The 27,270-nt window shown below is 42.0% G+C and overlaps 1 protein-coding gene and 1 pseudogene across 4 annotated transcripts; one reads left to right on the top strand and one right to left on the bottom strand.

The window, feature by feature from the left end:
- Nucleotides 1-855: 855 nt before the first annotated feature.
- Nucleotides 856-4,844, top strand: LOC148033098 (uncharacterized). Of its 4 annotated transcripts, none has more exons than XM_087683828.1 (4): nt 856-1,196; nt 1,305-2,863; nt 2,990-3,042; nt 3,151-4,844. In XM_087683828.1, the coding sequence occupies exons 2-4, from the start codon at nt 1,661-1,663 to the stop codon at nt 3,209-3,211; spliced, it is 1,317 nt and encodes a 438-aa protein (XP_087539954.1). In that variant the 5' UTR covers nt 856-1,196; nt 1,305-1,660; the 3' UTR covers nt 3,212-4,844. The 4 variants fall into 4 exon arrangements, with proteins under 4 accessions (XP_087539954.1, XP_087539951.1, XP_087539953.1 ...); XM_087683825.1 differs by having other exon boundaries at nt 1,279-2,863; XM_087683827.1 differs by having other exon boundaries at nt 856-2,863.
- A 5,325-nt stretch (nt 4,845-10,169) lies between these two features.
- On the bottom strand, nt 10,170-11,048 carry LOC148033097 (uncharacterized; annotated as a pseudogene).
- Between the last annotated feature and the right edge of the window lie 16,222 nt (nt 11,049-27,270).

Here is a 27,270-nt window from a genome sequence, read left to right as displayed (position 1 = left end):
TACTCATGCTCCACTCTTATTGAGTCTCTCTCTTTATTAATGCTTTTTTTTAAATGCAAGCCTTGCTTTATCATGAACATTGCTTTGCAACTAAATCATATTAAGACACACAAGCGATACTAGATTGAGAAAAAGGCATGAAAAAGAATGTACGAGAAAGTTTGTGTGTACATGTGTGCGAGTGCATGTATGATGTGTATATACAATACATTTGCAATCCTTAAAAGACATTCCACCTTGGACCTACTAGCACTAGAATTCTAGTTTATGTATTCGGTAGTATTGTAATACATTATAATAATAGTATAATTACATTATAGTTGGTAGCTTGCCAAAGAGCTAGGCCATGCCGCGCCTCACTTGCACAAGTCCATGGAGTAGAGGTTACAATATGCATGATTGACGCAGTTTAACTAATGTAGTTTGTGTGCATAGCACTTAGAGAATTGATGGAGTACCCTCAAAAAATGAGAGTATACCATGAACTTGCTTGAGTTCACATGAGCTGTTGTCGATAAGAGATTGGTCCATGAGACCTTCTCTCTCTTCCTTTGTGTATCTTCTCTCTATGACTTGGACTTGTGTGTGGTCAGAGACCTGAGGGTCTCACAACACACTCCCAAGTCCATACGCGTGGGCATGGCGCGGCTCTAATGTGCGAGTGTCCCCGCTCCGGGCGGTTATAGTATTCAATGGCATAACGGTGGGGGCCCGGTAGTTGGACGTTGAAGGCCAGCAGGTGCGGGGTTGGGACCGATCCCCATTGGCTGGGGCCCACCAGAGTCCCAGACTCTTCACACACACAAATGTTATGTTTGCGTGTGTTCCTCGATTTTGCGCTTTAATGGAGTGCAAGCTCCGTCACTCTCCACTTAATCTTATATAACTGTTCGTTCGTTCATCCGTTCGGCATTTTCTGCATCGAATCTCGACAATGCTCTCTCCTCCTCCATCTTCATCGCCGGCTTAGGGTTTCCTCCTGGATGACCGACCTTCTGCATCACTCTCGTCCATGGCAGGCCGCCTGTGCCTGCCCGAACCTCCATCCTAGCCCGTCGTTATTGGTCGCTTCGTCTGGGCCTGATCCTTCCAACTGCGACCTTACATTGCATGCTGTCAGTAAATTTACGTCCGGAGCTTCATCGATCTCATCTAAGAGTACATCCGTAGACACATGACAGCAGGTGTTCCTGCAGGTATGGTTGACCTAATGTTGTTCCACCAGCCTCAAATCTGATAATACAGATATTATAACAATATTTGAGGCTGATGATGCAGATATGCATGACAAATTCTTCGTCCAGGCCCGTCACAAAACAGAAATGCGCAGTTTCAACACAACGTTTGGCATAACTTTACGGACATAAGAAAATTTGAGGCTGATGATCATGCAGATGCACGTAACAAATGCTTCGTTTAGGCCCGTCGAAAATCAGAAATGCGCAGTTTCAACGCAGCCTCTGGAAAGTTTGGCATAAAAATTTACGCACTTTCTGAAGAATTGGCAGGACAATTTGCGAAGCCAAAGGATCGGCCTGTTTTGATCGCGGCAAATACAAATTATTGAGGACCTTCCCGTTGGGCGCATCACATGCACGCAAAATTATGGCAGCATTATGCGTGCGTTCCGCAGTAGAATTTAAATAAGATCATTGGCAGCATGGGGGACTACAATCGTCCCTTTGATCGTCCTTCCTTTCTTCCTCCGTCGATAGGAGTCCACTTTCCTGCTCTGAAGGCTTGCATAGAAGGTTCACTGGAAAGGTCAGAAAGTCATGAAGGACTGATGCGAATGATGCCTGAGATCAAACAGGAAAATGAGGTTGAAGAAGCTTATTGTCACTGCACACCAGCCACGGTTCATGACGAGCATGTTGATGCCGGGAGCTTTGATGAATGGTCTCTAGAAGGTGTAAGCAGTTGGTCTGAGAGTTTGCACTTTCAGAGAGATGCTTCACATCAGCTCGAGGTAGGGATGCTAGAAGAACTTGAGTGTGAGACTACGGATGCTGAGATCCACTCTGTTCATCTGTTTGGACAGCAGATTGTCCCAGATGATCAAAAATGGTCTTCCCAGGCAGTGGGACACTCTTTCTTGAAGCGCAATATAGATGCTTCGGAAGCAAGGTCTTCTGAACATGGTGATCAAAGAGTTATTCGCATTTTCATGGCTTCACAGGCAGGAGAAAGAGACGTTCCCCAGCCAGCGCTTAATTCCAAAACAAGTGATGCAGCATATGCAGAGGTATCTTTGGCTGATAGTAAGTCTAGGTGCAGCTTGAGTGCTTTTGACTCACATACTTATGAGAAGGGCTTAAGAAGCAAGCTAGGAGACGTTTCTGTACATAAGAATGCAGTTAAGAAAGGGAAGCAACTTGAAAAAGCTAGAGATGGCTCACCACATGGTGGAGAAACAATATTGAAGGAGAAACTTTACATTCCGGGTCTGAATGTGCCACCAGTGAGCAAAGTGGTTTTGGAGTGCTTCAGGGAAAGTGCACACAATTTCACAGTAACAAACTGGAAATCTGTTGATGCAACCGATGGTGGAGAGTCTAAGAGAGTTGTTGAGGGACAAGTAACAAGTCCTATTGCCTCATGTAGAAGGGCAAATGGCACTAACATAGTGCTGCCACAGAAACCATCTCTGGTATCGAGCGTAATGACTAGGAGGGGGGCCATGAACCTCAAGCAAATGGGCACAGGTAAATTAGTAACCCGATGGATGAAAGGTGGGAAAACTGCCAATGCTCGAGCTCATATTGTTAGGGGTACAGAGTATGGTATGGGGCAGCGAAGAGCTGCAAAGAAAATCACATTGAAAGCCAAATCATGGGCTTCTCGGGCATCGGTTTTTTCCGAGGTACGTATGTATTATCAAATCAATTATAGTCTGTGTACTGCAGCATTTCTCATTCATGATATCTAGATTGGGCATTGTCAGTTTGTATAGATAATGAAGTCGATTATGTGCATGGCTATATTGCAGCTGGCATTAAAGAAGGCCTTAAAGCAGAACCAGTACACACGGAAGCTGGTGAGGTAATGTGCGAACTTTATCATCTTCTAGTTGGCAGTGTTTTTTCGAGACATGGGGATCAACTTTATGTCCTAATGAATATGGTTGACTCCTCTCGACATATTTTGCAGGAGCACCTATGTTGTTCTGGCTCTGCCTGCCTTCGTCTCAGGTGTAGTGATTTCTGAATAGTTTGGCATCCTGAAGTTTGTGCAATGCCTTTCAAAGAGTCCATTCAGGAGAATGTGATTTCTGCAGAACATGATATTTCTTCAGATGAAGGGCCATCTATTTAACCTATTGCACTGAGAGGCCTGGATGTCAGACTGAGTGCTGTCCCCTAAGAAGAATGGGCAGTGGCCTCGGAAAGCCATTTGGGTTCTCTGACATGCAAATGAGAGCTTCAGGCCAGCAAAACAGCATACAGACATTCTATGTTGGGATCCAACCCCATAGGATAATAATTTCAAGTTGGCTGTTGCGGAAAACCTACATGAGCAATGCAGTGACTGACCTGAAAATTACATTAGGACCATCAGAACGATAAACTGCCCTTGTTAAAGCATTTTGGCTTCTCTTGTTTGTTAACTTTCCGGGCCAGGGAAAAATTTTGTCTGCCGTGAAGTCAAGCAATCAGAGGTAGTTTTAATCAACAGATGGGTAGCAGAGGTGGTCTTCGATTGAGCGCTATAAAGAGAGACCCAGAAATCAGGTTGGGGCACTGATTGTAGGATGGATGGAAAGGGTGCAATCTCCTCCTGAAAGTGTCTTGACTTGGGTGCTCTTGTGCGCGAATATCTTTTATCAAGTTAAAAGATGTTCGACGATAGTCCTTGTTCACCGACCAAGAACAGTCTGGTTGGGAGTGGATTAACCCCGAAGAGTAAAGCTTTCAATTGCTGCAGCAGAACTCCTCAGAGCATTTTCAGCCCTGTAATCTCAGTGTCACCAGAAACGTCTTGTTTCGTATCGTTGGGCACCTTTCGAGGTTTCAAAACTATGCATTATGATAATTGAATTTACTATTGTGACGTCCCTCAGAGAGAGAGAGAGAGGAGGAAACGCAGGGAAGAGTGCTCTTTGCCTCTTTAGAGCACCTTTATATGAGCAATCTCCATCATTTCTGCTGAAAATATCCGGTGAAGCTTTGCGTAATCTTCCTTCACATTATGTATGGGGACGCGGGCGGCCTCCTAGATCATGTTTGGAGCACTTGTCAAAAATTGAACTAGATTCTCTCTAAGAATTTTCCAATAATTGCCAGCCGAGCCATTGGAAGTGAAAAGGCAAACTCACTAACCACCTATGACTAATGAAGCCGATGGCCAGGTTTGAAGCATATCCTTCATAAAATGAACATTGGTATCCATGGCCCGGATATAGTTGGTTAGGTTAGAATTGGCTATCAAGTCTCTTGTGGTTTGATGTGTGCTGATCAATTCTTCTAGATTGGTGAAATCGTATTAGTCCTGCTTCCCACATGCTTGTTGACTGAAATCTTTTGTTCCCATTGAGGGGACCTTTGATTAGTATTGGGTGAGGAATGGGTTGCATAGGAGAGGTAGGGACTTGTTGAATTACCATTTGCAACAAATAATTAATGCTCATTAGAATTATCTACAAATGAAAAAATAAAGTAAAATTTACATAATAATGTTGTATCTTATTAATCTTCTTATCACAAAAATTGACTTTAGGTAGGTTGGGATCTCCTTGATAGCCATTTTTCTTGTCAAAAAGAATTGGAGCCTTTGAGCTTGTGGACTTTGATTTAGTGTGAGCCTTTGAGCTTGTGGACTTTGATTTAGTGTGAGGAGTTTTTTGAGTTGTTTTTTAGTCCATGGTCTCAGGTTTATTAATATGCACATCAAGAATGACTATTTATTTACAAGAGCTTTAAAGGTTGACTAGTCTTGTAAAAGTCTAGGTTATATGTGAGCTTGGTGAGAGTATCCAATTAGGCAGTTAAACCATAAGGATATACAAATAGGATATGAGTTGTTGAGCAATGAGGGTCCATGGAAGCAACTAGCAATGTAAAGCTTCTCTTTGTTCACGAGAAGCGGGTGATAAAGGAACTCTTTGGGTGTGTTGAGTTGTTGGTTAAGAATAGATTGTAAGAATATTATATTGTAGTAGGTTGGGTCGTTTCTTGGCAAATTGATTGCATGTCATTTTTCAGTAAGGTAATAAGGTAGTATTTAGTGGCCATTTCAAGGTTTTATTGGTACCAAATTCGCACAAAGCGATTGGAGGAGATACACTATCATTTAAGTTCTTCCACCTTGGAGATGCGAAGAAGCCTTGTTGCATGGATGGGAAGAAATGTGATATGTTTGCAATCGGTATTTAGGTAGTTTATAAGAAAGTTTTTCTTGGATAGGAATACTCTTATGGTAGAGGTGCTTAAATGTAGAGTTTAGCTATAATAAGCATTTGATGGATTTATACTAGGTTTGTTGAGCCAATTCTTTTGCCATTTTGTAGATGGAGCAATAGCACTAGCTCTTCTTTAGATGTCTAGGTGGAAGTTGTAATAGCTCCATAATTTGCAAAGAAATATATTTTCTTGTATGATTCATCTTGGGTATGACAATATAATTTTTTTCAATCACACAATTGTCATGGATTATTGAATTACCTTGGAAAAATCTCAGGATTGTTAATATTATTTTGCATTTGCACAAGGATTACACATGAAACAATTGCGTGGGAACAAGTGCTACTTACTAAGGTTTTTAAACCTTAATTATAAAAGATGAAAAAAGGGAGAATGGATTAAGGGGGGGAGGGGCCCATCAACAAAATGACCATCGCCTTTCTCCTTTCCTACATCTACCATTACCTCCCCATGCCATTTGACATCATCATCATCATCATCATACCCTCTTCTTTTTTCCCATCCTCTGCCATTGCTTAATCATTTTCCTCCCCATTGTCATCATTATCATTCCTTCTCCTCCCCTCTTAGAAGGGGGCAAGGGGAGGGAGGACATCATCAAACTGGTCGTCACCTCCCATCTTCCTTGCATCTGTTGCTACCTCCCCATGCCACCTCATCATCATCATCATCATTATACTCTCTCTCCTTTTTCCCCATCCTTTGCCATTGCCTGATCATTTTCGTCCCCATACAACTGATGAGGTCCAGCTATCCAAAATAAAAGTGCTGAATGAAAAGCTAAAAACTGGAAACTAAAAATACGGTGCTGTGAGTGTGATAAGTGTCGTGTATGTTTATGTGCGTATGTAGCTCTAGTACTCCAGATAATGGCTACAAAAGGGAAACAAATGTCGGCTGTGATAGGGGAACAACTGTCGGCTATGATAAAGTGGTGCGATGTGTATATGTAACAGATGCAGGGAGATATACTATCCTGGGATGTAGTAGCAGTCGTCGAAGTCACTAATAGCAGGTGATCCCTCATGGATGCAGGATGTGGTACATCGGCGGTGGAGAAAGAGCAAACTGGAGATCTGAGATCCAATGTGTCGAGTGTCGTCGGATCTCAGTCTGCTATCGATGTAGATCAAGAATCCTCCGGATCTCCTATCGGTGTGGCTGTGGGGTCTGAAACCCACGGATCCTCGTGCGGCGTCGGGTACGCTGGTCCTCAGCCTGCTATAGTGTGAGCCCGGAGGTCTGGCTAGAGGTTGGTACAGTAGCTCTCACTCTGTCTGTCTGAAAGAACTGTGTAATAGTCATTTGGGTGGGCCCCTCTTTGACTGGGACCCGCTGTGTGCTCTGCTTTCTGATGTGCCATGCCTCTCCTAGAAAACGGCCAAATGATCTCTGATCCATATCAGTCATACATCCCTGAAGTGAGCTGCTCAATGTGTATCTAGATCTCAACTCTGAGTATGCCGGGCATCTGAGAACAAAATGCTCCTCACTTTCCACCTCTGATCTGCAAAGGGGGCATATCCTCTCCTCCCGCGGGATGCCACTGGCTCTGCCACTCTCAATCATAAGCTGATGTGATGATACCCTGAGCTGTCCAATAAGAACTCTCAATCGATGTGGCATATAGATCTGCATATATCTCGGAATCTCTATGAATCCCTGCTCTGATATCCTCAAGAACTGTGTATAATAATGTGCCATCTTCGATGGTAGTGGCTGTGCAGGGTTGACCCATGTCCTCTGTATATAAATATGCCATATCTACTGTCTGATGACTCTGTTCCTCTCAGAGAGAGAGAGGGTGTAAGTGGGAGCCTGAGTATCATATAGAAGAGGTGGGAGTCTATCAATGTCCAGCCCATGTCTGTCAAGCCAAGCTCTAGTCTGTGCATACCATGATGTGGTATCCCCCGCTCGAGCCATCTCCTGAGATGCCATATATGCTCTATATGCAATGCGATCTCTGTCCATATCCTGAAATCTGTGTAGGAAGCAGACTGTCTGAAATAATGCCTCGACTAGCATGGGCAGTGTGGCAAGCTCTGCTCGCACAATGTCATGTGGGACTGAGGCCTTGCTGCGAATCAATCTAGATATCATGATCACCTGAGGTCTCTCCATCAATGTCCATACATAATCGGCAAGGCCTAGCCCCCATATAGTTGCTCCATACATCAGTGCTTGAGTGACTAGAGTATCAAAGAGCCACCCCTTGGTGCGGGGCTCGTGGAAATGTGCCTGATGACACTGTCGCTCCATAAGAGCCAATGCTGAGTATCCTCTAGTGAGGCGGTCACGAGCTGCATGTGTCATCGAGAAAGTCCCTGAAGCTGCTGTAAAGGTGACTCCCAAATATACATATGATCCAGTGACCTCAATACTCCCTCCTGCTGCCATGAAAATACTCTGTCTGCGTATCTGAGCTGATGTATGGAATATAAGAACCTTGGTTCTACCAAGGTTCACTGTCATGCCTCTCTGTATGCAAAAATCATCCAATGCTAATAAATGCTGCTGTAATCCCTGAGCTGAGTCTAAGACCAACACAATGTCATCTGCATATAGTAAGATATGAACTGTGGCTCCACTGAGATCTATACCTCCACCGGCTCGCTGTTGAATAAACTCTGCTATCTCATCAATGTATAGCCCAAATAGAGTCGGTGAGAGTGGGTATCCTTGCTTCACACCAATGGTGCTCACAAGGGGATCTGATATACCTCTCGGACATCTGACTCTGCTAGTAACCCGCTCATATAGTGCATAAATACCCCACATCATGTCATCATCCACCCCTAGATCAAGTAGGCGTCTGAAAAGCCTCTCTCTCGGAACCGTATCAAAGGCTTTGCGGAAATCCACAAAGCAAGAGTACAATCTCTGTTTCTTCACTCGTGTCTGGTCGATCAGACAACGGAGAGTGAAGATGTGGTCTATGGTAGAAAATGCCCATCTGAACCCTGCCTGTTCGGGTGTACGCATGCACTCTCTCTCTGCCAGCGTGCTGAGCTCCTCCTCCATCACCGTGCCATAAAGTTTGGACAAAACTGGCCCAATCATGATGGTCCTATATGTGTTAGGATCCATAGGATCCCCTGACTTGTGGATAGGTACAATGGTGTGCTCTGTCCACGAGTCAGGGAACCCCTCAGACAATGCACAGTTGAAGAGGTGAGCAATGAGTGGAGCCAATTTGTCTCTGCCATATATAATATGCTCTGCCTGAAGATCAAACTGGTCTCGAGCGCGGCCATGCTGTAACCGTGAGATAGCATGTTTCACCATACTAGTGGTGAAAAAGGATGAAATACCTGGTCTCGGTGTACATGGTGTGGGTATCAGCGGCTGTGCGGGTACATGATATAAACTCTGTGCGTATCCATGCCATACTGCAGGGTCATGTATCGGTGTGGGTGAGCGTGGTTCTCTGATCTGTCTCCATGCCTCTGCACAATCTCTGCTCATAAGAAGGTGGTATATATCCCAATATCTCTCCTCCTCCCATTCCCGCTTTTTACGGCGGGTCAAGCGGTGTATGCGTCTCTGCGCCTGTCTGTGTGTGATCTCTCCTCTGGCCTCCAAATCGCGTAGCTGTCGACGTAGATATCTGCACTCATCATCATACCACCTGTTCTGTGGCATGGTACCGGTCCGAGGGGGGTGCGTGTATGTGTGATGTGGAAAACTGAGTGTAGCAGAATCATGCAGAATGCGTGTGATATCAGTGGTCAGTGTATCAAGGGGTGCATATGGATCAAGTGACGTGATGTGCTCCTCCAGATGCTGTGAGTAAACATGTGAGAGCTCATGAGTGAAGTGTATGGTAGTATGCATGTGGGGTATGATATCTGCAGGTGGTGATGGTAATGAGGTGAGGAGTGAGAAACTGAGAAAGGTGTGATCGGCACCGAGTGGAAGTCTCCCAAGGCCGAAGGACTCGATAGTATGCATCCCATCGATCGGTCCGAGTAGATAATCTACAGTACTCTCGCCCCCCCCATGTGGAAAGCATGTAAGACCTCCTGAATATGGCCATCGTGCCATCCCGTTATAAATAACAAGATGATGTCTACTACCAAGCTCAAGTAAATGCCCTCCATACCCTGTGGCGTCTGGCCTAGTATCTGCTGACTCCCTATTGATCCCCAACTCCTCAGGGTCTAATGCTCTCATGATCTCTGGCTGCTCCATATCAAAACTCTCACACTGTCGGCTCTGTGTGCGCCCGTTGAAGTCCCCCATAAGGAAGACCTCACCCAAACTAGAATACAGAATAATGTCCTCTAAGAGCTGTGAATAAGGGGAGGGGGAATCTCTGGCCTGAATATCACCCTGCGTAGTAGCATATCTGGACCCTCGTGGTGAAAAGTAGCATACTGCCATATAGATCCATCTCTCATCTGATATCTGCACTCTGATCCATATGTAACTGGCCTCCTCATCTCGCCTCACTAACTGGATATGTCTTTGTATCCCCTGACGGAATAGAACTACCACCCCTCCTGAGCCCCTAGATGTGCTCTGCCTAGTAGTAGCCCGGTATGCAGATACCCACTCAAATCCTGTAATGCGTGGGAGCCCTCTCTCTGGGCTCTCATGTGTCTCTGTGAGGCATATAACATCATGGTCGGGTAAAATCTCCTCAAGTCTGTCCGGCCGTGACCATAGGGAGCCGTTGCAGTTCCAAACTGCCACACGTATCGGGGTCTCCTGTACAGTCCTCTGCCTCATCTCATAGGCGCCCCCCTATTTGGTGGGGCGTCCATCTATAAAAATCCGGCCATCTCAATAGAAGGCCTTACGGCCTTCTCTACGTGCTTGGAGTATCTGTGGCATGCATGCTCGTCTGTGTGCAATCTGCATCTGAGTCAAGTCCTCATCCATGAAGATGGGAGCCCCAGTCATCCCTCGGAGCGAAATCCGCTTCCGAAAGAAAGCGGCTCTGTCCTCCGATGTGCTCATATGTAATATCAGAGCTCTGACCCTGGTAGTATCTCGTCCTGCACGCCATGCTTGAGTAAAGGGCATGCTCGTGTACCCTAGTCGGGTGCATAGCCCACGTGCATCCTCCTTCGAAGAGGCCCCTTCGGGGAGCCCGGTAATACGCACGTTCAATCTACGCGCGTTCCTGAGCCTCTCCTCCTCTAAGGTCTCCTGAACCCAGACTACCTCCTCCTTTTTATTTTCTTCTTGGACCTCCTTCTTAATGTTCTTCTTCACTACCTCAATCCACCCCTCCTTATTCCCTTCTAATTCTTCCTTCATGTTTGCTTTGATTTTTTCCTCCCATCCCTCTCTCGAAGCCTCAACTTCGGTTTTAATGCATACCTCGAGGTCCTCTCGGCATTCCTTCGTGATAGCCTCTCGGAGGTCCGCTTTGAAATCCGCGTCCTCTCTTGCCTCCCGTAGATGTGACACTTCCGTTTGTAGCTCGTCCAGGTCGGTTTTGAGATCCCTCTTCTCTTCCGTGAGTGTCTTCACCATCTCCTCCAGTCGCCGGATCCTCTCATAGAGCCGGCGGGTTTCTTGGTTTAAGGCATTATCCGCATCCTTCTTGAAATCTTTCTTCGCCTCCTTGATAGCTCGGCTGATTAGAAGCTCCACGTTATGGAGCTCGAGCGGCATGTCGCCTCACGGGGAAAAAGCCCCCTCGATAGACCTGTTGAATGTCAGAGAGACCACCTTCAATGAAGAAAGTTTCCCACTTTTCACCTCCTCCTGAAACTGCACATCCACAAATGCTGTCCCAGCTTGCACATTCCAGGAGCCTTCCTTCTGCAATGCCTCTAAGCTTGACAATGTGTAACCCTTTGGAAGAACAGAAAAAAAAATCCTGCACACTACGAATCTGAATGTATGTGACCCCAGGCTGGGTAGGCTGTTTTAGAGCATGAAAAGCGAGAGCAGAAATGCCAGATCCTCCAATGCCCAAAGATGTGAAGTCGTATACATGACCTCTTTCTAAAGACAACTCTATTTGCCCAAGAAGTTCAACTTTCTGCCTGGCAATGGATCTATCCACACCTCCCCTGCTACTATCTCTCTACTGTGAAAGACAGGAAATGTTGAGGAGAGACCATTTTCTTTACGAATGGAGGCCTGCTTTCGTGTTTCTGCATCTGTAAACTTGATTGAGACTGTACATGGCTGCTTAGAGAGAGAGAGAGAGAGAGAGAGAGAGAGGGAGGGAGGGAGGGAGGGAGGGAGGGATTCTCGTCCATATTCATTAAAACCCCCCTTCAATAGAGGATATCCCCCAATTATTGGGGATCAAATGACAATCTGTTTCTCTCTCTCTCTTTCCCCATTTATGTTTTTGAAAAATATCATAAGGATATTTCATACTCTCCCTTCCTAAATTGGCACTTGGATTGTTGGAATCAATTTCTCCTCTTATTGTCACACAGTGACACCTCATAAATCCTATCATAAGAGGGGAAAATAATGAGAGAATGATGTCAGAAAGAGAGGAAACATAAGAAGGAAGAAATAAAAATATATGCATGAGCGTTTGAGAGAGAGTGAGAAGGTGAAGACCAAGCTTATTTCTAATGAAGCACTTCTTTAAGTTGCAAACCCTTTGTCTCATCCTACCCACTTTCTTTTTTCTCCATCCATCATGTCCCCTCGCAAAAAGGTTAGTGTCTCTAATGAGGCAGGTCTTCCAATGTGGTGGGTCATCTTCAGTGTAACTCAATGCCAAAAAAAATGGGGCTATCAACGCTAGTAATTCTGGCATTCAAAATTAGGTATTTTCATATTCATACAATCCATTTCATTGAGAAAGGAAAAATGCATTAGAAATTGTAATTCTTAAGTGCATCTTTAAAGGATAAAATCTTCAGTTTTCCAAAACTATAAGACGCATCATTTTAACGAAATAACAGACATCTTAATAGGTTTCATAAATATGTTGCTTAGTCAAGAATCATAGGAGTTACCCATAAATAGGGTGTATCGTTGTGATAAGGATGTTTTAAACGTAGTAATTTAGGAACATAGGAAAACAAGATGTTAGTCATCTTACATGCATCAAGCACTATTAAAAAGTAAATAGATAATTAATTTTTTAAAGAACAAAATTATATTCTAAATTTTTAACATTTTTAAAATCTCGTAGAATAAGGGAAAGTTGACATTAGGAATGCCTGTCATTAAATTTTGGCATAATCCAAGGTGATATTAACCTTCAAAAATATACAAATTCTTTAGTTGTGCGATCTTACGTTTAAAAAAATAAAATTTTATAGTGATATTCATTCATCATAACTTGGTTTTGTCAACTTGCTTGCTTGAATCACATAAAAATTTATAATTAAATTATTTTCATAGTGAGGAGATGAAACTTAAGGATGATAATGTATATTAAATTAACACTTAAACATATTCTAGAAAATAAAATGAAATGGTTGTAATCATTCAAGGACTAAACATCATGAGGCTTAAAGAGTTCACAATTATTATCCAACCCATATGCTAAGTAGACTTGACAAAAAAATCAAGTTGTGTTTGGCCTCTTTTTGTTGCCAACTCATCCATGCTTATCCTTCCACATCTCTTTCTACTCTCGTAAATCTAGTTCCCATGTTCAAGCATCAAATATTTTAATAGCTACATTCATTTATTTTCCTAGATGTGAAAAAAAGTTGAAGTTAAATCCCATACCCTCCAAAAAACTCATTGTAGAACTAGCAAATGGGAGGGAAACAATGTCAACTCAATCCATTAGCAATGTTGAGTTCCTATTAGGTGAAGAGACCACAATAGCAAATTTTTGAGTTGTCCCTTTAGGAATTTATGACTGCCTATTAGGAATGGACTAGTTAGCACCCAATCAAGTAAACATACACTGTAGGGAAGGTCGGGCCACACTCAAAATCTATTTTAAAAAAATGGTCCAATCACAAGGGAAAGTAGGTAAACCTAAGATTTAGTTAGCCAAGGCTAGTTAAATCTTGAAGGGATTAAGAAAATGACTTCCTATTTACCTAATCAAACTCAGCAAGGTTGAGAATATCAAGGACGGAGATGAGACTAGCAACACCCCTCACTAAATTTATTAAAAAGCAAGAAAAAGTCACATGGACATTGTGAGAACATGAGAGCTTTGACAAGTTAAAGAAATACCTCACTACCACGCCCCCATGCCCCCATCTTGAAGCTGCTAGATTTTACAAGGGAGTTTGAGGTCATTATTGATACCAATATCATGGCATTAGGATGTATTCTTACTCGAGAAGGGCATCTAGTGGCATATTCTTCTCGCAAACTTAAGTGTTATGAGAAGAACTATGCTACATATGGCCTTTAGCTTTTAGTAGTAATTCATGCCTTGAAATTGTGGCATCACTATTTTCTTGGGAGAAGATTCACTCTTGTGACAAGCCACAAAATCCTCAAGTGGATTTTCACTCAAATTGATCTCAATATGAGATAAAGGAGATGGATTGAGATCCTTTAGGAGCTTGATTTTGACATAAATTTTTGACTTGGGAAAAGGATGATGTGCTAGCACCTAACACCCAAGCAAGAAATCCTTCTTAAATTCCTTATGAATGGAAGTATCGGCCAGTAGAGGATTTCTTGTAAGTCGTATTTGTATACTTAGCAATCCCATTTTTAGAGGCTATAGCTACTAAAGTTCCTAAGGACCCTAATCATCTGGAGTTAAAAAGATGCATCAAATTTAGGGGGGATGTCTAAAATACAAAGGCCAAATTCAAGCATTACAACATTGAGGGGGAGTTTATATACTATCAACATTGGTTGTGTGCACCTAATAGTTAGGATCTTAAGAATAAGATTCTATAGGATATCCATGACAGTTTGATAGTTAGACATCATGGCTATGCAAAGTTTGTAAATGCTGTGAGGAAAAGGTATCACTGGCCATGAATAAAAGTTGATGTGTTGAGGTATGTAGCTTAATATCTAAGTTGTCAGCAACGCATAAAGGTTAAAAAAGGATCAAACTCCCTAGAGAGATACATTCCTCAAATAAAGTGGAAGTTTATTAGTATGGATTTTGTAGTCAGGCTTCCAATAGTAAAAGGATTATATGACACAATCCTAGTAGTCGTTGATATGCTAATGAAGGTCACTTACATCATTCCTATGAAGACTATCTTCAAAGCATTTGACATTGCTAGATTGTTTGTCAAAGAAAGTTTTAGATTGCATAGATTGCCCAAAAAGCTTGTAAGTAGTGGACAGAGACTCATTATTCACCTCTAAAGTTTGGACCTGCCTCTTTCAAGCCATTAGCATGCAACTTTGTTTTAGTACCGCTTATCATCCTCAAATTGATGGATAGACTAAAAGGGTCAATCAAATGTTGGAAGATTTTTGAGAGCCTATTGCAACATAAAGCCTAAAAGATGGATTGAATATTTATCCCCCTGGTAAGATTTTCCTATAGCACCTCGTACCAACAAAGCATTGGTTATCCCCTCTCAATTTCTCAGATTCGACCTTGAGGGTTGAAGTATCTAAGAAAATATTGGATGAGATGGAGCAGAAAACAAAAGCAATCCACCAAGACATTAAAGTAGGATAGAATCGGCAAAAGGCCTACATTGATGCTAAGAGGACTTCCCAAACTTTCAAGGAAGGAGACATGGTGTTCCTAAGAGTCCCCAACCAAAGAAGAACTCCCTATCTTCTGGAAAACAAAAAATACTCAATCCAAGATATTGTGGGCCCTCAAGATAGTCAAAAGTCTTGGTAAGAATGCTCACATATTAGAACTTCTACCTTATCTCAAAGTTCATAATGTATTTCACGTAAGCCTTCTGAAGCCTTATGCCCCAACCCTCATCATGTCCTAGATGATAAAAAAATTTAATGCCAACTTAGGGGATTTTGGAAGTTCAACCTGGCAAAATCCTAGATATAAGATAAATTCCTCTTAGGAATCATTGCCTCTACGAGTACCTTATCTAGTGGAAAGATTTCCTTGAAGAGGATTCCACATGGATCTATGAGTAATTTGCAAAGAAATATATTTTCTTCCTGCAAGATTCATTTCAAGCATGGCAATATAATTTTTTCTAGCCATGCATAATTGTTGCGGATTATTGAATTGCCTTGAAAAAATCTTAGGCTCGTCAATGTCATCTCGCCTTCATGTTGAAACGGTAAGCTCAACATGTGGGGACATGATGATGGGCAGCTGGTTAGATAGGTCTGCACATCTACACTTAGCATGTTGGTGATCATTATTATCCTCGCATGGCCACTGAATTATCACACATTATATTTGGTGGATTGTGAGAGGATTTTGATACGTCTAGAAGAGGTGCATTTAACTCTTTCTGGACAAAAGTTTGTCTTTGGAGTTGAAGAGGTTTTGATTGTTGGGCATATGTGTGAGCCTTATGGGTGTAAACTATCACCATAAAAAATAGATGGAATTGATAGAATGCAAGATGTATGCACAAATGTATCCGAGGTGCGTAGATTCTTGGGTGCATGTGTGTTCTATTTGATATGGATTTCTCACTTTGCACACATGTAGCCAATGCTCTATATCAACTTCTAAGGAAAGGTCAAAGATTTCATTGGGAAAGGAAGCATCAAAAAGCAATGAAGAAATTGAAGCAGCTCTTAAAATCTGCTCCTACATTGAGAAAGGCTGACTATTCACATGGAAAGCCTATCATTATTACTGTTGATACAAGCCTAATCGGGATTGGATGGGCAATAGGGCAAGATGATGAGGAAGGGCAAAGATATGCAATACACTTTGGTGCTAAAGTATTGACTGAACGATAGAGAAGGTATCCACAGGTAAAAAGAGAATTATGGGGAATTATGACAGCCCTTAAATGTGATAAGGAGTATTTTATGGGTGCTCATGTAGTCATTGAGGCTAATTGTTTGACGGTATTGGGTATGATTACTAGTTGTGCTACCCCGGACATTGCTATGCTCTGGTGGATTACATACATCAGATCTTTGAACCCTGAATTTTAGCATATTATACGAAGAGATAACCCAGTGGTAGACGTGTTATCTCGAGCATGCTATGAGAATGAAGATGGGATGATGGATAAGGAGGAAGAAGATGACTTTTTTGTGGCTGAAAATGATGTTGTAAGAGTGAATTTAGCAATGCAAGATGTTGCTACAACATTAGAAGCTTGGACAACAAAGAGAAGACACTTTAGATGTTTTGCATCTTGTGTAGAAGTGTTTTTGGAAGACAAATATGCAGGAGAATGGCTGAGAAGTTCAAGGAGATCAAGAGGAAAGCCTATGGGTTTTTCTTAAAAGATGGATACTTATGGAAACATGCTAAAAAGAAATAGGGTATGCCATTGTGAGTTTTGGGTGATAGAGCTTCACAAGTAAATGTTATGCAAGAATTTCATGAAAGCTTGTGGGCTGGTCATAGAGGTGTTTGGGGTACTTTTGCAAAGATCAAAGAAAGATATTGGTGGCAGGGTATGTATAAGGATGTTGCTCACTTTGTGGAAACATGTACGACATGTCAAATGTATTCATCTGTGAGACATCGGGATGGATTACAAAGCCCACATATCCATTGTCTCTTCATTTTAAGTGAGTGGTGGATTTGGTCACGATGCCTACAGGTCTTTGGCAAATGAGATATCTTGTACTTGCTCGTGAAGACTTGACTAATCAAGTGGAAGGGAGAGCTCTTCGTACTAAGACAACAAATGCAGTGTGTACTTTTCTCTTAGAAGAGATCTTTTGTCGGTATGATTGTGTGGGAAAAAATACTACAGATAGGGGTGATTTGGATGCAGATGAAGCTCATGATTTCTTTGCACAGTTGGGGATAAAGCTTGCTTTAACTTTAGCCTATAACCGTAAAGGAAATGGAAAAAGTGAAAGAGGTCATCCACCTATTGTGAAGGCATTGGCAAAAGCATGTGGAGAGAAGGTCACAGAGTGGCCACGATTGCTCCCTTATGCTTTATGGGCTGACAGAACAATACATAGTGCTGTTACAGGATATATGCCTACTGAATTGATGTATGGTCAAAAACCTATCATACCGATAGAAGAGATGACAATCACATGGAGTGTGCTACCTTGGGAGGAGGAGTTGAATTGAGAGGAGTTGTTGGCCTTGCACATTAGACAGTTGGAAAGAAAGTCAGAAGACATAGAGGCAGTAATTGCAAAATTAAGGGCAACAAGGATATAGAACAAGAAATGGTTTGACAAAAGACATAGACTGAGACCAAGAACCATACAAGATGGGGATTGGGTATTGGTTTATGATAGCAGTTTAGACAACTAGCATAGTGCCATGCATAAAGTTTCCAAATGATGGTTTGGACCCTATGTGGTAAGACATGTGTTTGATAATGCTACTTATGCATTAAATGAATTGGATGGGACAGCCATAAAACTTTCGATAGCAGGGAAAAGAATCAAAATTTTCAAGAGGTGGGAATCTAATGCCTATGAGTTGCTAGAATTGGAAGAAAATAGTGACCATGATACAGGGGCTAGCCAAGAAGATATGGAAGATGAAGAAGCAAAGGATATGGTTGCAGAGGATGAGGAGGACTCAAAATCCGATGACAACTAGGATTTTGGCACATACCAGAGGATGTGCAGGTTTAGAGGGGGTGGATGTTGTGATGCTATGTAGACACAGTGTGAAAAAGCATGGAATGCATCGTCATCCGACTTTCTTATTGATCAAGAGAGTCAATGTGATTTGGGCCATTAGTACTAGTGTGAGTGGCATAGATGGTCCAAAAATATTAGATTTTTGGACAATTTTAGCCTATTATTTATTGTAAATATCCAAAAAGATGGCATGCAAAAAGCAAGTGGCTTTTTCAACCAGTTATTAGATTTTTCATAAAGAAGAAAGCTAGGCGAAATCATATGCGTCGCAATTGCTGTTGACAGGCTGAAAACTATACTTTGAAGTGGAAGAAGAAGAGGAAGTGATCTGGGAGATCCCTTATCAAGTGTCTTGGGGTTTTACCCCCCTTTCAAAGCCAACAGAGCCATCAGATTTGGGTTCTGAGTAGCAGAGAAGGAGCTATTATTTTTTATCCACGTTTTTGTTCTATGAGGGAACTCTAGGAGATCTAATGCTTGGAGAGTGCTTTTGAGTAGTGCCAGACAAAGGATTTTAGGTTCTGTCAATACATATTGATTTGATTCATTGTGCTTTGTCATTATTGTGTTTAGCTCTTGTGTATTCTTTATCTTCTCTTCCATCTCCTATCTCTACTTCCTTCTACCTCTAATCCCCCGTGGATACGACCTTTCAACAAAAACCCCTTCGACACCATCATTAGTGCAGACCATCCCATCATCGTAGAATCAATTTATTTCAAATCTATCTCTCATGCATTATCTCCTAAATGGAGCACGATGTCGTGCCCTATGTTAGGGAACCTAGAGATACACTAAAATGTTGTTCATTCTTGCACTTTTGCATGCCACTTCCCAATGCCATTGCGAACAAGTTGCTGCTTATTGCTTGAACCTCATAGTGCCTTGAAACAGTGTCATTCCCTATTTTGGGGCAGCTGTATGTGAGTTCTCTTACTCCCTACCTCCCCCAAAATAAGGCACAACATTGTGTCATGTTTTTGAGGAGGTATAGGGACAAGATAATTACAAGCATATGGAGCAAAATAAGCTTAGGGAAGAGAGCAAGAGAGGTAGGGAGTGAAGAGAAGTAATTGGAAACCAAAATTGAATGGAGGTGATGCTATGGTGAAGATAAAATCAAATGCTCTAATCGAATAAAGGTGATTGTTTTTGGATAGCAACTCTCTCTCTCTCTCTCTCTCTCTCTCTCTCTCTCTCTCTCTCTCTCTCTCTCTCTCTCTCTCTCTCTCTCTCTCTCTCTCTCTCTCTCTCTCTCTCTCTCTCTAATAATTTCGTCTCAATGGTTGAAAAAAGTGTAAGTACATTTATCATATTAGTTTAATATGTTTAAATTATGTAAGTGATTCAAAACTATACTTAATAGGTTAAAATGTATATTTAATATACTAAATCACATAAAATTTTAATTTAATAAAGTAAATTATATAATAAAATGATAATATAAGTATAATTTAAATAGATAAAATATACATGCTAATATTTAAATAATAATTATATAGTATAAATGTAATTATATGATATAATTATAATCATAATATGTATATGTATGTGTGTGTGTGTGTGTGTGTGTGTGTGTGTGTGTGTGTGTGTGTGTGTGTGTGTGTGTGTGTGTGTGTGTGTGTGTGTGTATAATTTATATATATATATATATATCTGCACAAAAAATTATATATATCAAAATATATGCATACACATACACACACACACACAAAATATATACTAGGAATGGTTAATTATCATGATATAAAATAAATGTAATATTTTTCAAATAGTGGATTTTTAGGATTGAATGTAAAATAAGAAATAAAATATAGTATGCAATAATATTCCTAACATAAAGAGAAGATTTTGGCACATTCAATTTGATATGGCCGATTGCTACAACTATGTCCCATGGAACAATATTAGTAAGAACATGGAATATATGAATATCATTGGTCTCTTTATGATTCAGTGTTTAATTAAACGTATATTAACATATGAAAAATGAATATCCTCTATTGGATTTTTGTTTAAATAAATGGTAGTTGTGAAGTTTGAAATTGCAACACCACTAGTCACAATCTGATAAAAATCAATACAATTTTTGATAAAGAGGTGTAAGTAGAAAGATAGAAAGAGAAATCTATATTATAGTTTGAAGGAAAGAGAGGAGTAGCAAATAACACAATCAAAAATTGCACTTTGATGTGGAGCTCGAACCTCTCGACCACCCTTGAGTTGATTTCATGTACATGAAAGAACGGTCACCCTGGCATATCACGAGTGGAGCTCGATATCTCAACAGTGGCATGCACATAATAGATCCACATATGGAGTCTAATGAATATCAACGGATTCATGTGCATGGAGCTACATTAACTCTACCTTTCCATTCTTTGCATGAGAGCCAAGGAATCTTCGTCTCGATCTTGCTATGGATGGGGTGAACCCATTTAGTCTCTGCTCGACTTCTTACAGTGTGTGGCATGTAGTCCTTGTTAATAACAACATCCCGCCGTGGCTTTCTACACAAAGAAAGGACACTTGATCCTTAGCTTGCTCATTCCTGGGCGCTACAAAGTCAAGAATATGGACGTCTATCTCCATCCATTAGTTGACGAGCTTAAAATTTTGTGGGAGGAGGGGGTCACTGTGGAAGATATTAGCAAGCACGATCGGTCGACGGTCCACCAATAAATATACGAGTCATTCTCATGTGGACCATGCATGACTTTCCAGGATTTGGGAAGTGCTCATGTAAGTAGGCTTCCATTCTCATTGGTGATATCTAACATAGCTCGTTCAAGTTTGTGTTGACTAAATAGGGGTGTTGAGATAGGTTTGGTTACCTCGTGTTATCATGCATGTCCATTGTGCTGGACTCCTGAAGGTCATGAACCATGAAGAATATGGTATATCAAGGACATGCCGCTTTCTTGCCGAAGGGTCATGAACTGAGGAAAGGTTTTCTTGGACGACCTCCACCACGAATGAACGCTCAGAGCTCGTAGGAGTTGAAAATGGTCCACAAGGAGTCACATCTAAACAGAATGTGATAGTTCTCAGTTTTCTATGAGTTGCTATATTGGACCCACTTACAGATCAACCACTTGTTTTATCCCATGCATATTTTCAAAAATGTAGGCAGCTTACTATGGGACCAAATCAGAGGAAAGAGAGACATTGCAGGGGCATGAATGAATTTGAAAGAGGTAGGCAAGATGGAGGTGCTTTGGCCATAGTCGAAGCATTGATGATTGCTTGCAACTACCTCGCATTCCTTGGGTTCTATCCACTAAAGAAGAGTGCATTGTGAAGTAAATTATCAGGTCTATTTGCACCTCGACGAGCATTATGCATTCCCTTAGATCCGTTTTTTCTAAAGACGACCAACTATCAAGGCTAAAATCCCATGATTGGCATAAGATATGTCAAGTTTGTACTGGACCCAATTGTAAGTGGCCTGCGTATTTTGCTATTTAGTGTCTAGCCGATGTTCGCAATGCTTCTTTATTTATGGTAGTTTGTACTATTAATCGCAATCACCGGATGCCTCACTCTGGAAATACGCGGGGCAATTTATAGGTTGTTGACGAATTTAGTGCAATGGAGCTCACAGAAGGAGATCAAGACATCCCCTATTGAATCCGCAAGGTGGGGAGTAGTGGAGATGCTTTGTCTCTTTGAGAAGTACTTTCCTAGCAACATACTCACGATACAAACCCATCTTCTGGTGCATCTTGTAGATGAAGTGGAGATTGCGGGACCCATCCATATGCGATGGATGTTCTTCTTGGAGCTCTTCATGAAAACCTTGAAAGGCTTTGTGCAACAATGAGCTGGGCTAGAAGGTAGCATGATTGAAGGTTACTTGGTATTAGAGACATTAGTGCATATTTCACAATGGCTATCAAAAATGGATTTAGACAACAGTGTGCTATGGTCGTTGAAGGATGATGATAGACTGACTGGAGATGTGGTAGTTGGTGTTGGGGGTAAAGGTGTCTCTACCTAGCTGCCTGTGTATTACTACACTGATAGTACCTGCCGCCACTGCAAATTGCAGGTAGCAGGTGCCCACCATAATCACTTTATTCTTTATTATTCTAGTGACAGTTTGAATAAAGGAAGGCCCAGTCACACATTGTGACTGTTGGAGTTCCCATTTGGTCTCTCTCTCTTTCTTGCTCTTGCTCTCCCGCCATAGCTCTTCCAAGCAAGATTCAATCATTCTCATCTTTCAAGTGTTATCAGAGCATGGTTGCTTGACCATTCCGACTTGTTTCTGACTCCTTCAGCTTCCTATCGATTACCTACACTCATTGGGTCTCCTTCCCGGCAGCCTAACCGACTCTCTCGAGCTCCCGTCACTCCCTAGCTTCCCGAGCACCTACCCGGTTCATTTGGGCACCCTCAAGGCATTCATTCAAAGGTATTGGATCTCTCTTTTGTTATTTTACTTCAATCCATAGGTTTTGTTAAGTAGGGCAGCCATGTCCTCTTGCTTCTTGTGATGCTTACTCTCTACCGGTGACTTTGCCCTTCACGAGGGAGCTCTTAGGGGTCCTTGACTACTCTCCCAACCTTGCCTTAACCTTTTCCAGCCCTTCTATAGGCCCCAGATCAGTTTGGGTTGGCTTGAAGACCTACAAAAAATCCATTTTTTACCTCAGCCCTCCCTTGGCACTCATTGGCAGCTTGAAAACACTTCATTTGGCACTTGGGAACACCCCCTTGATGCTCGACATTGGTGGTTATGATTGGCCTTGATTTGTGGACTGATTTACCTGAGTGCAGGACTATTTTCCACAGTCTACAAGCAGCCACAAATAGTGTTACATCAGCCTTTATGTTCATGCTTGGTTGGCATTGACATCGGTTGCTCGCTTGGTCCTGAATGCTCCCCGAATGCTAGGGGAATGTTTGCCTATGATATGAGATGCATTTGGGGCTGAATTTGCTCAGCCATTGACTATTTTATAGAGTCTACAAGTAGCCTAAAATAGGGAAGCCCCCTATCATTACATTTTATGCTTATGCTATATGGTCATTTGATGCCCGATTATGCCGTGTGAGTGCCTATACATATGGGGAAGTATGCCTATGGTTTGTTTATGGTTTTGAGCTTGGATTGAGCCATTGTTTGCTCAATTTTGGACATTTATTTGCTGCTGGAATATTTAGAGATGAAGCTCTTTTGCTTATGTTTGGATATGCCTATTGCATTATTCAGGCTATGTCTTGGATCTATACATTGTTGTAGTGGCTCCCGGGGATCGACATAGAGCTTGGATTTTCTCTCGAATCATTGGTTGAGCTTAACCTTGCTTCACATGGCATTGGGATCTTCATCTCTGATGTACTTATGACATGTACTTTGCTTATGTCTAATTGGTCTTGACATGCTTGGCCTATGCCACTACTACATGCCCGTTACATTGTTTGGAGTGGGAAGCTACTGAGCCTTGCTTTGGCTTGAAATTTGATTGCCCGGGGCTTACTTTGGGTATTTCTCGGCTTGCTAGAGTTACATTTTGGATGTACTTAATGTCTATGAATGCTATGTATAGATGCTATGTGGCCTATATGCTCATGAGGTCTTATTGATGCTTGATCTTGGATCCTCTGACATTGGTGCTATTATATGCCCTTGTTGAGCTTCTTTGCTTGATATTTACGGCTTTTGTGCTAGTGGAATCTTCTTGATACGCTTGATAGAAATTGACTAGGCATTTTATACTACTTGAGCATTTGGATACTTGAGATTGGGATCTTCACTTGGATGTTGCATGGTTGATATGCGGTGGTCCTCACATATGTATTTGGGCTGATTTGGGCTTTGCACTCCTTGAGAATACACCTCTTTGTGTTAGGTCTTGCCAGTGTTGTGTACACTTTGCCCTATTACACAGGGGGTGTGGTAGCTTACTAATGGATTCATTTGATATGCTAGAGGGTTTACTAGATGTTTGTATGATTCTCACATGCTGATTATGCCCGTTTGATGTTGGTTATGCTTTGACAGTCAGTGGTTGCCTTGGTGCATTCATTTTGTCTATAGTTTGTTCTCATTGTACTTGATTGCAATTTATTACAAAAAGAACTTATGTATGAACTCACGTGGAATTTTCATGTTGAATCATATTGATTTTATGTACTTTTGATGGCACTTGGTGGGCAACATCATTAGCTATCAGTTTGTGGTCATTTTGCCTTGGTTTTGATGGTATTTTGGCTATTTACAGCAGAAAACAGCAAGCCATTTTGAACTATTTGCAGTAGAAAACATCAAGCCATTTTGAACTATTTGCACCATTTTGGAGTTCAGTATGGCATCTTCTTCCAGTAACAGTGCTATCTTCAACATCACTGAGCTTGATGGTACGAATTATGCATATTGAAAGAACCAAGTTTGGTAGGTATTGGTGCAGAAATCGCAGATAAAGCCACTAAGGATGCATGGCGAGCAGCCTGAAACTATGGTTGATGACAAATGGGATGAGCTTGATGACTTATGCAAGTCCATCCTCATCTTGTCTCTCACTGAATAGGTGCATTACAATGTGGTTGAGAAAGCACAGAGTGCTTGGCAGCTTTGGGATAAAATTAAGAACCTCTATGACAAGAAAAGTCTAACAAGTCAGATGTATTGGCTGAACCAGCTTATGGACCTGCGCATGAAGGAGAATATAACAATGTCTGCTTATTTGAGCCAAGTTCATGCTATTTTGAAGCACTTGACTTTGTAGGGCATTACCTTCAATGATGAGGTTACTCCATTGTTTTTTCTTGGGACTCTGAGTGACTCATGGGATGTATTCCGCACTACCTTATGTGCTCCTACTACTATTTTGAACTTGCCTAATGTAGAGAGTACTCTTTTGTAGCAAGAGATGAACCGTAAGAACTTGGATGGGTCTCGTGTGTTGCATGCTTTGAATGTTAGAGGCAGAGATGGTAATGGGAAGAATGACCGTGGGAATGGTCGTGGCAGAGACTCGCAAAAGTCTAGGTCTAAGTCGCGTGCTAAGTCACACAACAAGTCTCATGGGAGAAATCTAATATAACATGTCATCATCATTGCAGTAAGAAGGGTCATATACGCCGACAATGTCATGAGTTGTGCAATGACAAGCGCAAAGAGAAGGGGAAAGACAAAGTACAGGAAAACTCCTCTAATTGCAGCATGGTACTTGCGAAATCCAGTGTGAAAGTCGAGGAGATAAATGTCATGCAGATTGATAACTTTGATGGGGAGTACATACTTGCAGCCAATTCTTGTGATGCTACACCGTTGATTGAGGTTTACTCTATGCATGTGTAGTGCTAGATTTTGGATTTTGATGCTTCATTTCATATTACACCATGCCGTGAATGGTTTCACTCCTACTGCACTGTCTCTGGTTCAGTTCGCTTGGGTGATGACAAGCCACTTGCTATTGTTGGCATTGGGGATGTACGGTTGTAGTTCTCTACTGGTAGTACTTTTTTGTTACAGGATGTACGCCATGTACCTACGCTTGCACGCAGTCTTATGTCTGCAGGGTAGCTTGATGATGCTGGATTTCATGTTTCATTTGGGGATTCTGCACTTGGAAGATCACTCATGGATAGACTTGTGCTTGCTAGAGGTGCCAAGGCTGGTAGCCTCTATCCTCTTGTAGTTGATGGGTCCTCTATTGACCATGTTTTCTTAGTCAATTCCATCCCACATGTATCTCTTTGGCATGCCCGTTTGGGCCATATGTCCTTGAAGGGAATGAAAATTCTTTCTAGTTTTTGCAGTACTTACTGCCCCTTGACTATGCATGTTTTGATTCAAGTGAGCATTGTCTTTATGGCAAAGAGACTAGGAATACACATAAGAAGTCTTGTAGGACATGCATGAGTAAGCCCCTTGCATTGGTACATTGGGATGTTTGTGGACCCATGCCCTGTCAGTCTATGGGCAGTGCAAAGTATTTTGTGACACTCATTGACAATTTTTTGCGTAAAGTCTGGGCTTACCCCTAGATGTCTTGGCTGTATTTTAGAGAGATGGCTTGCATTGGTTTAGCACCAGGCTGGGCATAGGCTGAAATGCCTTAGGACTCACAATGGGGGAGAATATGTATCACGTGCATGTAAGTAGCTATGTGACGAGAGGGGTATTAAGCATCAGTTGACCACCCCCTATACCCCACCCTAGAATTGTTTGGTTGAATAGATGAATAGAACCATCCAGGAGCATGTACGCAATATGCTTAGCCATGCACACTTACCACAAAGCTTTTGGACTAAGGCAGTCAGTACATCTGTGCATGTCATCAATGGATCACCTTCCAATGGTTTGGATTTCCAGATTGCAGAGGAGGTATGGACTGATCACCTCTGTCTTATGCACATCTACGTGTCTTTGGATGTGAGGCATTCTGCCATGTGCCCAAGGACAAATGGACTAAGTTGGATCCTAAGCGTGTCAAATGCATTTTCCTTGGCTATGGAGATGCAGGCAAGATGGGTTACCACCTTTGGAATCCACAGGTGCGGAAAGTCATCCATATCCATGATGTAGTCTTTCATGAAGACAAGATGCATAGGCAGCTTGAAAAGGTGGTAGAGATACAAAGGGTTATATTCTAGGAGGAGCCACGTGCTCTTGCACAGCTAGTTGGACAGCTTGTAGCGGCAGTTGGTACACATGGCTAGGGTGTTGGACAGGATGCTAGACATGCAGTAGAGCCTGCAATGAGACAGTCTACTAGAGCTAGATGTCCACCTGATCGATTTGAGCCCTCGATGCATTATGTCTTGGTTAGAGATGCAGGAGAACCTCTCACCTATGATGAGACTATGCGCATGGGTGACAGTCACTCTTGGGAGAGGGCTATGCAGTCAGAGATAGACTCCTTGGATAATAATATGACTTGGGATTTGGTTGCATTGCCTTAGGGCAAGAAGGCTTTGCCATGCAAATGGGTGTACAATGTTGAGATGACAAGCTCAACACATGCGGATATTGATGATGGACCGCCTGGTTAGATGGGTCCACACGTCTACACTTAGCACGTCGGTGGTCATTATGCATCTCACATGGCCACTGACTCATTACTTATTATATTCAGGTCGTTACACCTATTTACAGCTGGCATAGTTATAGCACCAGTCGACTAGTGTAGTCGGTTATGCATTATTTGACTTAGTAGGCCACTTTCCTTTTATGTTGTATCTTATCTATACTTTGTGTACGTTGTAAAGTGTGTGGAAGAATAAG

This window comes from Lygodium microphyllum, chromosome 8 (genome assembly GCF_053477565.2).
Source record: "Lygodium microphyllum isolate KBCC chromosome 8, Lygodium_microphyllum_v1.1.10, whole genome shotgun sequence".
Classification (NCBI taxonomy): Eukaryota; Viridiplantae; Streptophyta; class Polypodiopsida; order Schizaeales; family Lygodiaceae; genus Lygodium; species Lygodium microphyllum.
The sequence above is the reverse complement of the archived record's forward strand: the minus strand, read 5'-3'. Positions and strand labels throughout refer to the sequence as shown.

Bases quoted from the DNA above. Each gene is read 5' to 3' on its own strand.
- LOC148033098 (XM_087683828.1), top strand. From the start codon at position 1,661: ATGGGGGACTACAATCGTCCCTTTGATCGTCCTTCCTTTCTTCCTCCG. The intron at 2,864-2,989 runs GTACGTATGTAT...GCTATATTGCAG, and splicing joins GGGCATCGGTTTTTTCCGAG to CTGGCATTAAAGAAGGCCTT. The intron at 3,043-3,150 runs GTAATGTGCGAA...CATATTTTGCAG, and splicing joins TACACACGGAAGCTGGTGAG to GAGCACCTATGTTGTTCTGG.